Raw genomic sequence first — 15483 nt, 5'->3', positions numbered from 1 at the left:
GCACTGATAATTCGATTAATGGTTATAATTATAGCGTCAATCACTTATACTTAGTAATTTAATGGGCGGCTAAAGTGAAATTATGAATAAGGCTGGTCGTTCATTACGTTTTAATGAGGTAGATAAAAGCAAAGAGTCGTGCACACGTTGATAAATTATAACCCCTTACATTGCTTAAAATTTTGTAGATTACAACTAAACATTTGGGCTGATAAGGAGTTAAAATGGGTTGTTTTACGAGACACATAGCGTCAGTACTACGTAGATAAAGTAGCAGAAGAGTAAAATATCTTTTTTTATTTAGAAATTTAGAAAATATGTATATGTAAGTAGCATTGTGGCCACATTAAATATGAAAAATGTAGGTTATCAAATTGACCCAAACCATAGGCGACAAACACATATAGTCAAAGTAATCATAAGTAACTAAAGTCTAATGATTTAGTGTCCTTTGTGGTGCTTTAAGTGAGATTGGTATTCCCAAGTGTAACCTAAGATACCGACAATAAGAGCCAAGTGGAGTAATGGCTTACCGGAAGCGTTATCACCTTCGAAGTAAGCAGCCTTGTACTTACCGAGAGGAGAAGTAGGCTTCTTGAAGGCTGGAGCTGGACCACTTGGTAATTTCTTGTAGAAAGAAACGACATCGGTCATTCTCTTAGCATTTGGGTTTGAACCAATGTTCTAAAGTTTAGTTAGTATTCCGTATCATTATAGTTGACTTTTGCATATCCATAGTACAGAAGGATGGGCTGAAATGAGACTATGGTGGCATCCCGATGCCACTTTGTTGTTGTTTTCTACAGACCGTGTGTTACTTTCATTTTTGAATTTTTCCATCATGCTGAGTTTCTTCTCTGCAAAAGTATCCCTATAGATTTATCGAGATTTCATTTTTCATTAAATAACGATCACCATTCACCCAACGAGTCCATACAATCTATCCTCGGATTCATTAATTTATCTCACATAATTCAGTATAGGTCTTCAATTCACTGGTATCCGGTCAGCTAAAACGGAACATCACGTATGTATATCCTGGATAAGTCATAGTACAATTTATTCAATTCAGTCTTTCTGTAATTACTTCAAATTCAATGCCCTCCTTCTGTTTAAAAATTCTCAAGCTATCAACCGGTGATTCAAAAAATTTTACATACCTTAGCAGAAGCAATCTTTGGTGGGATTAATGTAGATAATTGTCTTCTAGCGATGAATGACATTATGGATAATTGATTTAATTAAATTAACGTAAAGATGCAGTTATTGATGAATCTGTTTTTTCAGTTCGGTTTGGTATTCGGCCAAGTGCAAGACGAATTCCTATTCGTTAAATCGTGGCACAACAATTCCGCGAAAACGTTGCGATTGCTTGTGCGGTTGGTTGAGTTGGATCACGTGCGCAAACTTTTACAATCAATTGGAAATATTACTATTACTATTACTATACTATACAAATACACTCATAACTCTAGGCTTCACTAATATATAACACTAGAACGTTGTTAGTATGAATTTTATACAAAAAATAAAATTTTGTAATTTTGACGTACTCAATTTGTAACGTATCTAAAATACATTCAGATTGAAACTGTAATAAAGTACAGCAAAACTAATAGAGAAAGCACTTACCATTATTACCTCTTATGAATACATCACCGTAATTCCTGGCTTGATCACCGCCGACAAATTCCTTGGTTTCATCTAATACAATATTCATGTATCCATCTATACTTTGTAAATTTCCCAAGTATTCAACACCATTGTGCAATCTAACAGTCACAGAGCTCCCAATAATCTCGCTTAAAAACACAGAAGGGCCTGTATTTTCTGAACCAGAGGACGATTCCTTCTTTATTGATGACATTATATAATACTATTCAACTGTACGTATAGGTACGTAGTCTACAACATCGAATTTTCTTACGATATTAATGTCGCAGTATGAGTCGTGCGAAACACTATATCTTGTTTTTCTACATAGTAACGAAATAGTATTTATGATACGCTGTATTTTTACATATGATCCTCTCCTGTACTACATTTTGAATGGAGTGCTACTGTAATTGACTGGTGCTCCTAATTATACATAGTTACTGATGGTGATATCTGAGTATGGTACATTCATGATACAAAAAAATTCTCCGCGACGGGGAATTGAACCCCGGTCTACCATGCGACAAACGGTAATTCTAGCCACTAAACTATCACGGATGTTTTTTTATATGTTAAAACGCACAAGTATACATATATTTATTATATATATGTCAGTATTCATACTTTATTGTCGCAAAAATTGGCGTCAATATCCCCTGAGTCTTGAGATAGACGGAACGGGGAAAGGCATTACGAACTAAATATAGGAGGTTAAAGTTAGTAAGTTAGCTAAGAATAACAAGCTAGTTTCTATTTGGTCTATAGAAGATACATATAATATGCAGAGATAAGTAATTGCTATATAGCTCTCCAGTTTCCTTGCATATATCGTTCTATACTGCTGTTTTATATTTACTTTGTACAAATTAGATAATCATATTAAACTAAGGAAGACCATAATTTCCAAAGTTCTGTTTTGAGTAAATACTTTTGCGAGTGGCATTATTCGTGTTTAATGAAGGAGAATAACCCTATTAAATGTGTATTAATGTAAATTGAGTATCGAAGTATTTTTAGCTGAGAAACATCCCTAATTGTTGAGAGGATTGACTAGGTGTTCAGAAGACCAATTAACAGTGTCTGTTGTATGGCTCACGTTTTCCTTGTTGTTCTATATCCTGTCTATGATCCTGTTTTGATCTTGTCTAATCCTGTTGGAACCTGGTTTCGGAACTTCCCCTGAGACGATTTCGGCGGTCCCATCCAGATGAAGTTCCTACTCTATAAGTAGAGGTTCACGAGTCTTATACTGGGCTTCGCTTTCAATTGTAATGGTAGCTATACTGGACCTTGCTGTCAAACTAAGAACGTTCATTACTGCCTAACCTGCATCTCAGAACTAATCATATATCTATATGGTATAATTTATTATTTTACGTTATATTTCATTTAATTTAATTTTAATATTCATTCTTTTATACTATTTATTTGCTTTTATCTGTTCTGACTTGGATTCCGTATCAATTATACTAATTTTTGGAGGATCGCTATACCATCTTGTCAGCTCCATGCCACTTATATAGTATTGCGTTAGTAGATGGCCTAGTGACTTTACATGCTTCGAATATCTTTCGCAAATACTTTGCTTCTTCAGGGGTGTTCGACATATCCTGTACTACGACTGTATCATTACTATATGCGTCAACAATACACAAAGCTGTTACTTCATCTAAGCACTCTATGTAGTAATTATTCAAATATTCATGCGGGTGCACAGGCTTCATAATATACTCTGCTCTAACTGTTGATATCAATAATAGAAAATATAGGTATATCATCGATGGAAGAAAGAAACAGAAAGAGTTCAAAGGGTATTCGTAGCCAAGTGATGACTTTAGTTTGATGCAACGTCCTACAGGTTTTGTTAGTTGCGATTGGACTGTGCTGGTTCGTGTTTTTGATAAATCGGTATTGTGTTCATTTTTGAAAAAGGGAACATTTCAGCTTGAGCAGCTGTATGCACAACATAACCGAGAAAAAGCATATAGCTTGATTAGTGGGTTTTTGAACATCGTAACCAAAAATATACAATTTCGATTATTTGTAAGTCAGACTGTGATTTTCATCACTAGATCGTAACATACTTATAATCAGCTTCGGTAACTGAATATTCATAATTCATATGAATATAACTAGGTCCATTTTTGCTACGCATAACTATGGGGTTATCTCTAAAAGATGTTTTTCTGTATCTTTCAGAAATTTCAATCCAACTGTGCCATCTTATAAAATCGCCATAGTTGGAACTGGTCCAGCCGGTTTTTATACTGCCCATCATTTACTTCACAAGGCAGCGCCACTGGAACAGTTCAAATTGAAGATTGACTTTTTTGAACGTCTACCAGCACCATATGGATTAAGTAGATATGGTGTTGCTCCTGATCACCCGGAAGTGAAGAATTGCGAGAATTATCTTAATAATATAATGGAAGACTATCCTCCTGAAAAGGATAGTAATAGAGAAAGTAATAATCATGAAGTTAGATTCTTTGGTAACATTAATATCGGCAAAGACATTACGCTTACTGACCTAGAATCCAATTATCATTCAATTATATTGTCATACGGCTGTACTTCGGATGATAATCAGTTGGATATACCTGGTTCTCAACTCCCTGGTGTTATTTCGGCTCGTGAATTTGTTCACTGGTATAATGGACATCCTGACTATCATTCTGTAGGTGCTCAGTTTACACCACCGCAATTGGATAAGATTGAGGATGTTACAATTATTGGAAATGGGAATGTTGCATTGGATGTAGCTAGGATATTGTTGGCAGAACCAGAAAAACATTGGTCTTCAACTGATATATCTAAGGAAGCTTTAGACTCGTTGTTCAGAAGTAACGTTAAGAATGTTAATATTGTTGCAAGACGTGGGATACTTGAATCTGCATTTTCCAATAAAGAAATTAGAGAATTACTAGAGTTATCCAAGGATCAAAAGGTGAGATTTTTACCAATTGAAAATACCGTTATGGAGAGTATTCAACCCATGGTTAAAGGTTTAGGAAGAATTGATAAAAGGCGTGTAGGATTGTTAGAGAAATACTCTAAGCAGTCACCTGAAGTGGATAATTCAATGAAGACTTGGTCGTTGCAATACTTGAGAACTCCAATTGAATTCAAAATAAATGAAAATTCTCCTGACTTACTTTCCACAACCACATTTCAAAAAAATGAATTAATTCATGACCTGTTGACCAATAAAATTCAAATTAAACCTATCGATGGAGAAATTGAATCTATAAAAAATGAATTAGTTATTATGTCCATAGGCTATAAAGGATCACCTCTTGTTGGATTCGAAGAAGCTGAAATTTCTTTTGATACCCATCGTAATAGGTTATTGAATAAAGAAGGACGTATTCTATCAACTTCAGCATCTGGAGAAGAACTGCATAATTTAGTCTATAAAAGAGGATGGTATACTTCAGGATGGATTAAAAATGGACCTAAGGGTGTTATTGCTACTACAATGATGGAATCATTCGAAACTGCAGACAATGTTTTAGAAGATTTATCAAACACTATTCATACTAATCCATCATCTGACTCTACTGTATTAGAAGAAAAGTTAAAAACTATACCAGCTATAAGCTGGGAAAGTTGGTTAAAATTAGAGCAAGTGGAATTGAAGAAAGGTTCTGAATTAGGGAAATCAAGGGATAAGCTTTCTAATACCGCCGAAATGCTCAAAATTGCTTGTAAATAGAATAGAATCATATACAGTGAATATAATTATAAAATATATTAAGAAGAAATATTTAATATAGTGCTATATCTGGCATGTTGTAATCCCTATAAAATAATTATTATGCTCATATTTGCCAACATTATCTGACCACAATTTGTTATAACTAAATTTGGCCATACTTACTTGGTCTTCACCATATTGGTCATCGAGAACTGAGATACCTTTCGGCTCAACATCATCAGAAGTATGGGGATAGTATTTTTTGTTAATTGTATATTCAAAACCGCAGTGTTGATAAATTGTGGTAGGTGGTAATTTGGGAATCATATCTCCTTTATGTACAACCCTAATGTAGCCTGTGCTAAGATTCCTATTTTCATAGATATATTTTGCAACCTCAGAAGTGTAGAATATTCTATCAATGTATTCTGCCATATCTCTATTACCCACTTTTGGACTAGCGTATGACACAACCAACGGATGATGGCCCATCAATTGCAACTCAATGCCGCTTAATACTGCCAATGCACCTCCTAATGAATGTCCAACTACAACTAGTTTATAATCCGAATATTCACTATGCAAATCCAATACACCTTGAATAATCGCAGCACAATGTTTCTTCAAAGTCCTGTAATATCCCCGATGTACTTTGCAGTTGTTACATTCAATGTTTGGCAGTCTCTTTGTCAAGGGTATACCATCGTTAAATATTGGACTGTATTTCACTGGATATATATCCATATTCCGTAACCAATCTTTTCTTGATGCGGTACCTCTAAATACTAAAAGTATTCTTCTGCTGTCATGATCTATCGCATAGTAGCCGGAACACGCTTCACCCCAGGTATTGAATTTAAACCTCGCTTTAATCTCTATACTCTCGTAAGGCTTAGCATTGCAAATTTCCAACAAGCAATTGGTTTTATCGTCCCCAAGCAACCCCGTAGACGATTCTTTCTTGAGGCAGTAAGAAATGGCTGCAATATGAGCATATTCAACCAACATTTTGTAATCTTCTGGTATTTTTTCAGTTTGATATTCAGCATTATACCCATAGGTAAAAGCAAGAAAACAAACAAGTAGTATAGATATATACCTCATTGTGTGCAAATTGAAACATTATTTCCATAGGATACAATTTAGAGACTTAAATATTAATTTCATTTTTTGGTATGTTGGCCGGCTGTGAATATCAAATTTCTTAATAACCATAATAAATGGAAAAATCTTAAGTGTCACTTTGCGTTCCCTCTTTATATATCATATCCATTATATGTATAGCTTAAACCCCACCAATAATCATGAATATGGCATATATATTGGCAGTGTGTGAATACTCAGTACCCCATTTTTCACAATTTCGTATCTCTAGAACTAAAAAAAATCACGATTCTATATCACAATTTGATCTCGATGAAACCATTAATATAACCCATATGTCCCATATGTGCCTTGAAACATGCTTTTCTTTTGCATGCATTATGAGTTTGTGTCTTCCCATATTGAGTGAAGATCACCCGGGCAATTCCACGCTTGAAACCGCTAAATACGTGCAACTTAGTCCAGAACATCACAACAAGGATTATATCCTTACCAGCTATACACCCACTAAAACACTACTATATATACAAAAGCTAGCTATAAATAATACTTCGGAAGAACGAATAATAAGAGTTCTTCTCCACAAATATTTGGTGATTATGTCCGATTATACCTATTTGTATTTAATTCTGATCTCCTCTCGCCTACATTCCTATTTAATGTCATTTAAAGATCTTCCTATATTATTCTATCCCCAATTTTTGCCTATTTTGTAGATACAGAATTAAATTCCCGACCAAATTCTTTAAAACAATAGCTACATAGAGTTGTTTTAATCCGAAATGTAGATGGTTGTTTGCAGCTTGTCTAGTTCCGGCGAGTTTTGTGTAACATGGCGCATGAGCATTTCCCATTTCTGACTATAATAATAACTTCAAATGATTTCTCCATAAATATTAGATCATTTATTAATATACCAAGTAGAACACTTTCTACCGCTTTATTACCTTGATCCGAGGGTATATTATTAGGAAAGGCAACATTCGTTTAAGTTAATTCCTGTGTTATTCAATTTTTTTTTTGTATTTCGAGATAATACCTATAGGACACGTCTAGACGCTGTGGTCGTATAATCATTTTATACTTTAAAAGAAAAAATGCCGGATACTACATTGCAAAGCACGCAGGAAATAACAGATATAGATGAGAATAACTTACAGCCGTGCAAAAAGTGCAACTTGCCGATTTATGAAGGACATGCGTATGAGTTGGGTGATGATAGGTGGCACATAAACTGTTTCAAATGTTCCAAATGCAATTCGTCATTGGGATGTAATTCTAACTTTTTGGTTTTAGGAAATGGAAATTTGATTTGCTCAAACTGTTCGTACAACTGTAAACAGTGTGGCAAGAAGATCGATGATTTGGCTATTCTTACTGGCGATCAGGCATACTGCTCATCTTGTTTCAAGTGTCGTTCGTGTAAATTGAAGATTGAGGACTTGAGGTATGCGAGAACATCGAAAGGATTGTTTTGCATGAGCTGTCATGAGAAGTTGATTGCAAAGAAGAAAAAGTATGATTTAAAAAGGAAACAGATTGCACAACTACAACAACAAAAGGAAATTGAAGAGAGAAACGGGATTGAACACCAGCAAACACCACCGCAAGCATACGATGTGCTCCGTCATCTTCAGGAGCGTTCCAATTCATCTACATCTGTTTTAAGTAATTCGCCGAGCGCGAGGGATAGTATTGACAATGTCAGTGATGTTTTCACTCAACGAAATAAGTCGAATTCTAGTTTATCAACAAAAGATAAGGTTTTGCCTCCCCCTCCAAGCAATCCGCCAAGTCAACCTAGTTTGTTTGCTAGAGAATCCTTTAATTCTACAAAAACAGATACTTCACTTCCTTCCACAATGACTTCGAGATTTTCAACTCCAACAAGCGAGTACGCTAATGCAATCTCTAACCCTAACGATATTGAAAATGATTACTCTATTGAAGAGGTGAATGACAGCGATGATGAATTAAAGAAGAATAATGTAACACACTCACAGACCAATCAAGATCAAAGTTATGAGCAGATCAGTACGCCACCAACATCATCGGCAAACGACAACCTGTCGCCAGTTAAGGATATGGCCAATGGGATTAGACTCGATATTATTGATTCCTCTGAACCATCGACCCCAAGACATAATCAATTACAACCAGCGGCCACATTTACACCACAATCTAAGGATAAGGATCTGAACGGTGAATACAGAGCACAATCGCCAACTTCAGTGTCAAAAGCCAACTTTAAGGGAAAAAACCTCCTTATCTTATCACCCAATAACTTACAGAATGAAGAATTTCTTAATCCATCTAGGGAATATCACTCGTCGATTGGTTCACCTACGTATGATATGATGTCAGAATATGATGATAGTAGACCAACGCTATCTGCACCCGTAGATGAATCAAAGGTAAGATCTGGTTGTCCTTCACCGTTTGCGAAGGCAAATAGACAAGCAAGAGTTGTTGAAACAAATGATTATTCGCAAGACAATTCAGGAATATTTTTGGATAATGAGGATAACAGAGAAGACGGATATGACGTAATTAGGACGCCAAAGAAAATGGGGTTGTCTTCATCAAATACAAATACTACATCTCCACCCCCAAAATTACCATTGCCAGTGATACCATCAAGCCCAGTCAAGAAGGACAAAGTATATGAAACGCCAACAGTACTGGATTCAGCTAAATTCAGCAATAAGATAGAAATAACACCAAAGGGATTGGGATTAGCTGGTGTAGATTATGATGAATCCAAAGATGAAATTAGGTATTTCAACCTGAATAACGAAAATCAACTCGACAGATCAATACCTCCTCAATCTCAGACTCCTAATCAAAAATCGCCAGCAACTCCAGCTGTAACTAATCTTGAAACTCCAACAAATGTGGATAAAGATACCCCAGAGAGTAAAATAGAGTTATCTAGAAAATCATCTTTGATAAGAACTCCAAAACTTAGTTTGAAACACAAGAGGTCTGTATCAGGTGGTAATGGTGGTATTTCTCAAAAATTTGGGTTTTTCAAGTCCAGCAATAAAGATGAGCCACTAGTCAACCCTGAGAAACCACGCCATGGGTCCGTAGGGTCTATTTCAAATGGAGGATCTGCATTCGTCACACCTCCCTTACCACGTACATCTCTGTCAAATCACCAATTTCAGACGAATAATGGGTTTATTAGAGAACATAATAGATCCACTTCGGACACTCCGTTTTCTTCTGTTTTGGATAACAGATATAGTAATGATATAGTAAAGAATGACTTAGACATGAGATCTTTAAAATCGGAAGTTTACCAATTAGATTCTCAAAAGCAAGTCTTATTTAACGAGAATAAGGCTTTGAAGAACGAAAATGAGAAATTAAGCGAACAATTAAGGAATTTACAAAATAACATAAGCGTGGAGTCATCTAATCATGATCGTTTAACAGAAGAAATCATTGCCTTAGAAAAACGTAAGAAAGATCTATTAGAAGTAAACCAGAGTTTATCTGAACAAAATCATAAATTGGAAATGTCTGTTAATAATTCATCGGTAATTAGCAAAATGCCGTCTAATGACACAGCTTACACGAATTCTATTGGTGGCACAACTGTTGGTAACACGCCTGCTTCCCTTCCCTCTCAAAATTCATCATCGTCATTAATAGCTGGAGCCCCATATAATGAAAATAATTACTCGGAAGAACATACAGAAACCCAAAAGGCGACTAGATTGAAATTCTGGAGAAGACCAAAGATAGCTCCCAATTTGGTTTCGTCTCACAATACTAATAATCTGTACGGACTGCAAAATTCAACTTCAACTCAGCATCAGATTCAAAATAATAATCAGAATCAATATACAAGTCCTGTTCACGGACAGGGAAATCAACCGTCTCAAAACTGGAATAATGCTAATCCAAAATTAAGCCAAACTTATTCGTCACAAGCAATTCGACCACCTAATAGCAAGAATTATGTGAATGTTAATGGTATTAATAACAATAATAATGCCAATAACAATACCAATAGTAACGATTCGTTAACAACCGAAGGAAACAACAAGAAGGGAATAAGTTCATTCATGACAAAGTCTAGATCAACTAATATTCTTGACTCATTCTTAGCTGGAAATAGTGCTCACAATTCACCTAATGGTAATCATGAAACTAATGATCCGATCCTGTTAACGGAAATTGACTCTGCTCCCCTTTTTAATTCATCTATTCAGAAACGGGCGGAATATGAGAATGAAAAAGTGCCACTCATTATCACAAAATGTATTGCAGAAGTGGAGAAGAGAGGATTAGATGTTGAAGGGATATATCGTATTTCAGGTGGTAATTCGGCAATTGTTGCGATTGAGAATGCTTTTGCTGACTTGCCGCCTAATTCAACTAAGGATGAAAAGCAAATGCGCAAGTTAGAAGATGCCATTGGCGGTGATGTAAACGCTGTAACCTCTGCGTTGAAGCGCTATTTGCGTAAGTTACCAGATCCCCTACTCCCATATGCCTATTATGATGAGTTTATTAAGGTGGCTCTGTCGATATCGGCAAACAAGCAGGATAAAAGAATTAACGAATTGAAGCTGAAGGTTATTAATAAATTACCACCGACTAATAAGCATGTATTGTTTTTGATCTGTAAACATTTGGACTTGATTAACTCCTACGCTTTGGTTAACAGAATGAATTTCAAGAATTTGTCAGTCGTTTTTGCACCAACACTAGTAAGAGATGAAACTGGTGAAAAAGAAATGATCCATATGGGTTATAGAAACGATGTTACTGAATTGATGCTTACAAACTACCAAAAATTGTTCTATGATTATTTACATTAAATAGATAACTTTCTAGATAAATAAAATAACTTTCTTATGACTGTATTGATCATTTTTATTTGACAGAAAATTCAAGTCTATATCGATTATTACAGACGTGCAAGTCTTCCTAATCGTGCTCTGGAAATGGTGCAATGCTATTTGTGCATTCCAAATCAGGAATATGTACAATTAAATGCTAGTATGGTGATATCCATAGAATTGTTTGTGAAATACAAGCAAACTAATGTATATCTTTAATATTTGGGTTCAGGTACATTTCATACCTTCTATGGCCCACCCGGATTAAATGTTCAATAACACTGAACAGCTTCTTAGGAAGATGTCTGTGCTTACCGAATTCTTCCCTGATGTATAATCTCCAATGTTCTCTATTCTGCTCCGGTTTAGTCTTAACTGACCGTATACACGCACGATATAGCTTCAAAACCTCTCTCTGTAACCCTGATAAACGTGCCATCGTATATAAAAATTCAGATATGGCGAAATATGAACCTTTAGGCTTCTCTGGATAAAGGTCCTTAACAATTTGACCTTCTGGAGTACATCGCTCACAATCAAGAAAGAGACATTTTGATTATGTCGTAAGCGCTACAAAAGCGTCTGCGACATTATTTCTCTTACGGTACCACTAGATAAGAAATGTACAACACTTCTCACATACGTTCCATCCTTACAATTTCGTTATGTTACTTAGTTTCTTACTTATATTACCTATATTGATTTAATTAAAAACTATTATACAATAAACCCCATGGCCGATGCCTATTTTCAGATATATGCAAATAAAGTTCCCGAACTATCGTGTGTTCTAAACTTATTTAACGTTAGTGAAATCAATTTCACCTTCTCTGCTGACTTCACAGTGTCCACTGGCGCCGCAGGTGCAGCCGCTCTTTGATCTTTTACCACAAGCACAAGCATTTCCGACTTCTGGAATAACGTTTTCAACTGAAGCCTTCTCACAGGTACATTTTAAAGCTGGTTGTTCACCACAAGAGCAAGTGGAGTTCTTAGCACAAATACATTCTTTAGCGGAGCAAGTCATTATTGTTAAGTTATTTATTAGTGTAATATATGAATGGTATTATAGTTTGGAACTATTATTGAATACTGTAGAGATTTAGAGACGTATTTATAGTCGGATCATTATTTGCAGCTATATTTTAAGTCACGTGTTGATGTGCCTATTTAAGAATTCCAACCAATCAAATTCCTTGAATTAGTCATATAAATAATTATTATTAGTAATGGCCTGATATCATTGGTTATCTAACTATGATCTGCTTACTGCGCAATCAAAATAACATGCGATTCAACATCTTGATTACTATTCTGATCCAGATCAAGAAGAAATATACGACCGTATGTGCTATTGCACTATAGCATGTAGATCAATCAAGCAACGAAAATATTCTAGTTTGTAATATTACGTGTTTTTAGTAATTTTCGACTAAGTTTGTAAAAAATAATAATGCCTCTATGACCTTGTTGAATATAGCTGCAAAGCTGCAAAAAAGGTTACACACAAGTTTTTATGATTTCTGTAAATTTAAGACATTTTGTTTCGCAGCGTTTATTCGATGTTTACTTTACTTATGAGTCATTGAAAGAGGATAGGTTGCAAACATTCTAATGTATATGGCGATCAAAGAATGCTTTGCATTTGAGTTTGACTATGGGCGCGAAAATGTCATTTGGTAGTAAAAGTTACCATTATTGCCCAATGTTTATTTACTCTAGGATACAATATATAAGATACAGAAAGGAGTCATTGACCCATACTTTGAGTATAGTTCGTGAAATTCTTAAAGCGTTCGCCAAGCAAGGACCCTAGTTCGGATGTAGAATTTCCAGTCTGATCAGAAGTGTCATTTGCTGCGACTTCATTTTGCTTAGCCTGATCATTGAAACTATCAAACAAGTTTCTAGCTTGCGAGTTGGGTTGATTATCTGGATTATTAGTATCACCTTTATTATTTATTTTGGTATTGTATAGAACTTCTTCGAACAAATATGAGATGGATCTGGAATTAGATTGATTGGAGTTCTTCGATTGATTAGCGGTGTTATCCTTGGATTGGTTTTGCAGTGTATCCTGATTATTTATCATCGAATGGTATATGGTATGCGCTGAGTTATTCTGCTTGTTGGAAGTATTGTCCAAGAAGACGTTTTGGTCGTCATCGTCGCCTGGAAGTATACTCTGTCTCTTCTTGTCATCATGTTTTCTTGTGCTTGACAGACGCCTTTTCTTGTTACTATTTGGTAATTCTATTGTTTCAAGATCTGGTAATGGTACTTCGTCTTCATCTACCTCATTTCTGGTTCCCAGATTATTGTCATCATTATTTGAACGGTCATTTACGCTTGGAACGTTCTGCAATTCAGGAGGTGGTAGATCACTGTCATCTTCTCCGTACCTTATTCTCACACCTAATGGCGTTCTCATTATATCTATACCTGCTCCGTCCTCCCTACTTCCAGAAGGCGTGAAATTTGGAGTTCGTGGGAATCGTTGCATCGTATTTTCGGAATCGGATCTTCTGTTTTGCCTTCCAGGCGTAGACTTAGGGGGTAATAAAATGGGAGATAGCCTACCTAAATCCTTGGATTCGGACGATTCTTTAGACCCATTCTCTCCGTTACTATTGCTGCCACTATTCAAATAGCCCCTTTCGGATAACAATACTGGTGGTTCCGGTAACGTAGGTGAAGAATCAATTAAATTCTGTATTAAAGATGACCTGCGTCTGACATCTTCAGACATACCTCCTTCCCTTATTGGTGTCCGATGCATAGATCTTTGAGGCTTTCTAGGCGATATCGATATTTTATGGTAGTTATCTAGCGATTGTCTTATGGTATGTGTCACTACAGGAGGTGATGCAAGCTTTTGTGGAGATTTAGTATTCATGGATGACTGCTCTTCGCTCGATAATGTCGGTGCTAAGGTATGTGTCGATTGAAGGCGATCATTAGTTGTCTTTCCAAGGTTCGGTTTTTGGTTATGTATAAACGACGACCTCTGTTTCAACTGCGGTGTCGATGCTTGCATATTATACTGATGTGGAGGCGCATTCTGTTCTCCGGTTGACCAAGTTGGTGTTTCTTCAACAGTGTTGAACCCCTTGAGCATTGGCTTCTTGAATTGTTGTATTGGCTCTGCACCCTCGCTAGCACCCTCGCGATGTTCGGGAACCGCATTTTCACCGTCTTCTGCTTCTTCATCATCCAGTATCAAAAAATTATTTTTCGAATTGGCGATTGTATTCAAATCAGTATTCATATTCGCCGGTGCCTCGTAGCTTGTCAACTCCACATTGGCCGCTTGTTCTAAGAAATACTTCCAAAAATTTACATTATTCCATACATTCGACGACGACCCTGCATACTTCTTTAAAATTGGGAATATCTTATCGTTAATCACTGCATTGGATTTCGACAAATTTTTATCTATTTCTTGTAATACTAACGTGATTTCTTGTTCTAGTCTTTCTAGCTCCAAGGTAGCTGATTCTCCATCTATATTGTCATCTCCTTTCAAATTTAAATTGGGATTTATCGTCGACTTCCGACGTGAAGAAGATGGGGCAATTGAATACCTCTTCATTACTTGATATTAGATAAGGACCACTTCTACTAGTACGTGATCCTGGTTGTTTATAAACGTCTGAATTTAAACGCGCTAAGCGGTTTACAGGTTAGACCATCGATTACTGCTCATAAAAAAATTGCAGTTTCATATTTATGGCTAAGGGAATTACGGTACTAATTAAACCGTAGTGAACACCTATATTCGTAAGAGACATAAGGAATAGAAAATAACCAAGTAATGGGAAATATCATGTCCGTCTCATTTGCTCCAGAATGCACGGAGGCTAAAAACCAGTATGATGACTGCTTTAACAAATGGTACACGGAAAAATTTTTACAAGGTAAATCGTTAGAAAATGAATGTACTGAATTATGGGATTCTTATATCACATGTGTTAACACCGCATTGGCCACGCAGAAGATAAAGCCAATGTTGGATAAGGCCAGAGAAGATCAACCATTTTCATCAGAGGAAATCAGACAGAGTGCTGGAACAGGGGATTCGAAACCGGACACCAAACGCTGAGATTGGCGGTTGTACGTCTGGGTGACTACTTGTATATATACTATTGTGTCGTTAGGGCATAATACATG

General features: G+C 36.0%; 11 protein-coding genes and 1 non-coding gene across 12 annotated transcripts; 4 read left to right on the top strand and 8 right to left on the bottom strand. All coding sequences in view use genetic code 12, as the record gives it.

The window, feature by feature from the left end:
• Positions 1 to 441: 441 nt before the first annotated feature.
• DEHA2D18304g (DEHA2D18304p) lies at positions 442 to 1223 on the bottom strand (the record flags this gene model as incomplete). Its single annotated transcript, XM_459281.1, has 2 exons — positions 442 to 684; positions 1161 to 1223. 2 exons carry the CDS (start codon positions 1221 to 1223, stop codon positions 442 to 444), a joined length of 306 nt encoding a protein of 101 aa, XP_459281.1.
• A 389-nt stretch (positions 1224 to 1612) lies between these two features.
• On the bottom strand, positions 1613 to 1867 carry DEHA2D18282g (DEHA2D18282p; the record flags this gene model as incomplete). Its single annotated transcript, XM_459280.1, has 1 exon — positions 1613 to 1867. One exon carries the CDS (start codon positions 1865 to 1867, stop codon positions 1613 to 1615), a length of 255 nt encoding a protein of 84 aa, XP_459280.1.
• Positions 1868 to 2142: 275 nt separating this feature from the next.
• DEHA2D18260r lies at positions 2143 to 2214 on the bottom strand. Its single transcript has one exon. It is a non-coding gene; the product is annotated as a tRNA-Asp (tRNA).
• A 929-nt stretch (positions 2215 to 3143) lies between these two features.
• Positions 3144 to 3434, bottom strand: DEHA2D18238g (DEHA2D18238p; the record flags this gene model as incomplete). The annotated part of the gene is made up of 1 exon (XM_459279.1): positions 3144 to 3434. One exon carries the CDS (start codon positions 3432 to 3434, stop codon positions 3144 to 3146), a length of 291 nt encoding a protein of 96 aa, XP_459279.1.
• A 344-nt stretch (positions 3435 to 3778) lies between these two features.
• On the top strand, positions 3779 to 5371 carry DEHA2D18216g (DEHA2D18216p; the record flags this gene model as incomplete). Its single annotated transcript, XM_002770300.1, has 1 exon — positions 3779 to 5371. The coding sequence occupies one exon, from the start codon at positions 3779 to 3781 to the stop codon at positions 5369 to 5371; it is 1593 nt and encodes a 530-aa protein (XP_002770346.1).
• Positions 5372 to 5434: 63 nt separating this feature from the next.
• On the bottom strand, positions 5435 to 6457 carry DEHA2D18194g (DEHA2D18194p; the record flags this gene model as incomplete). Its single annotated transcript, XM_002770299.1, has 1 exon — positions 5435 to 6457. The coding sequence occupies one exon, from the start codon at positions 6455 to 6457 to the stop codon at positions 5435 to 5437; it is 1023 nt and encodes a 340-aa protein (XP_002770345.1).
• Positions 6458 to 6657: 200 nt separating this feature from the next.
• On the top strand, positions 6658 to 7173 carry DEHA2D18172g (DEHA2D18172p; the record flags this gene model as incomplete). Its single annotated transcript, XM_002770298.1, has 1 exon — positions 6658 to 7173. The coding sequence occupies one exon, from the start codon at positions 6658 to 6660 to the stop codon at positions 7171 to 7173; it is 516 nt and encodes a 171-aa protein (XP_002770344.1).
• A 381-nt stretch (positions 7174 to 7554) lies between these two features.
• DEHA2D18150g (DEHA2D18150p) lies at positions 7555 to 11292 on the top strand (the record flags this gene model as incomplete). The annotated part of the gene is made up of 1 exon (XM_002770297.1): positions 7555 to 11292. The coding sequence occupies one exon, from the start codon at positions 7555 to 7557 to the stop codon at positions 11290 to 11292; it is 3738 nt and encodes a 1245-aa protein (XP_002770343.1).
• Positions 11293 to 11515: 223 nt separating this feature from the next.
• DEHA2D18128g (DEHA2D18128p) lies at positions 11516 to 11752 on the bottom strand (the record flags this gene model as incomplete). The annotated part of the gene is made up of 1 exon (XM_459274.1): positions 11516 to 11752. One exon carries the CDS (start codon positions 11750 to 11752, stop codon positions 11516 to 11518), a length of 237 nt encoding a protein of 78 aa, XP_459274.2.
• Positions 11753 to 12109: 357 nt separating this feature from the next.
• DEHA2D18106g (DEHA2D18106p) lies at positions 12110 to 12340 on the bottom strand (the record flags this gene model as incomplete). The annotated part of the gene is made up of 1 exon (XM_002770296.1): positions 12110 to 12340. One exon carries the CDS (start codon positions 12338 to 12340, stop codon positions 12110 to 12112), a length of 231 nt encoding a protein of 76 aa, XP_002770342.1.
• A 723-nt stretch (positions 12341 to 13063) lies between these two features.
• DEHA2D18084g (DEHA2D18084p) lies at positions 13064 to 14905 on the bottom strand (the record flags this gene model as incomplete). Its single annotated transcript, XM_002770295.1, has 1 exon — positions 13064 to 14905. One exon carries the CDS (start codon positions 14903 to 14905, stop codon positions 13064 to 13066), a length of 1842 nt encoding a protein of 613 aa, XP_002770341.1.
• A 222-nt stretch (positions 14906 to 15127) lies between these two features.
• Positions 15128 to 15415, top strand: DEHA2D18062g (DEHA2D18062p; the record flags this gene model as incomplete). The annotated part of the gene is made up of 1 exon (XM_459272.1): positions 15128 to 15415. One exon carries the CDS (start codon positions 15128 to 15130, stop codon positions 15413 to 15415), a length of 288 nt encoding a protein of 95 aa, XP_459272.1.
• Positions 15416 to 15483: the final 68 nt, after the last annotated feature.

Source organism: Debaryomyces hansenii (assembly GCF_000006445.2).
Source record: "Debaryomyces hansenii CBS767 chromosome A complete sequence".
Lineage (NCBI taxonomy): Eukaryota > Fungi > Ascomycota > Pichiomycetes > Serinales > Debaryomycetaceae > Debaryomyces > Debaryomyces hansenii.
This window is presented reverse-complemented; position numbering and strand designations above follow the sequence as displayed.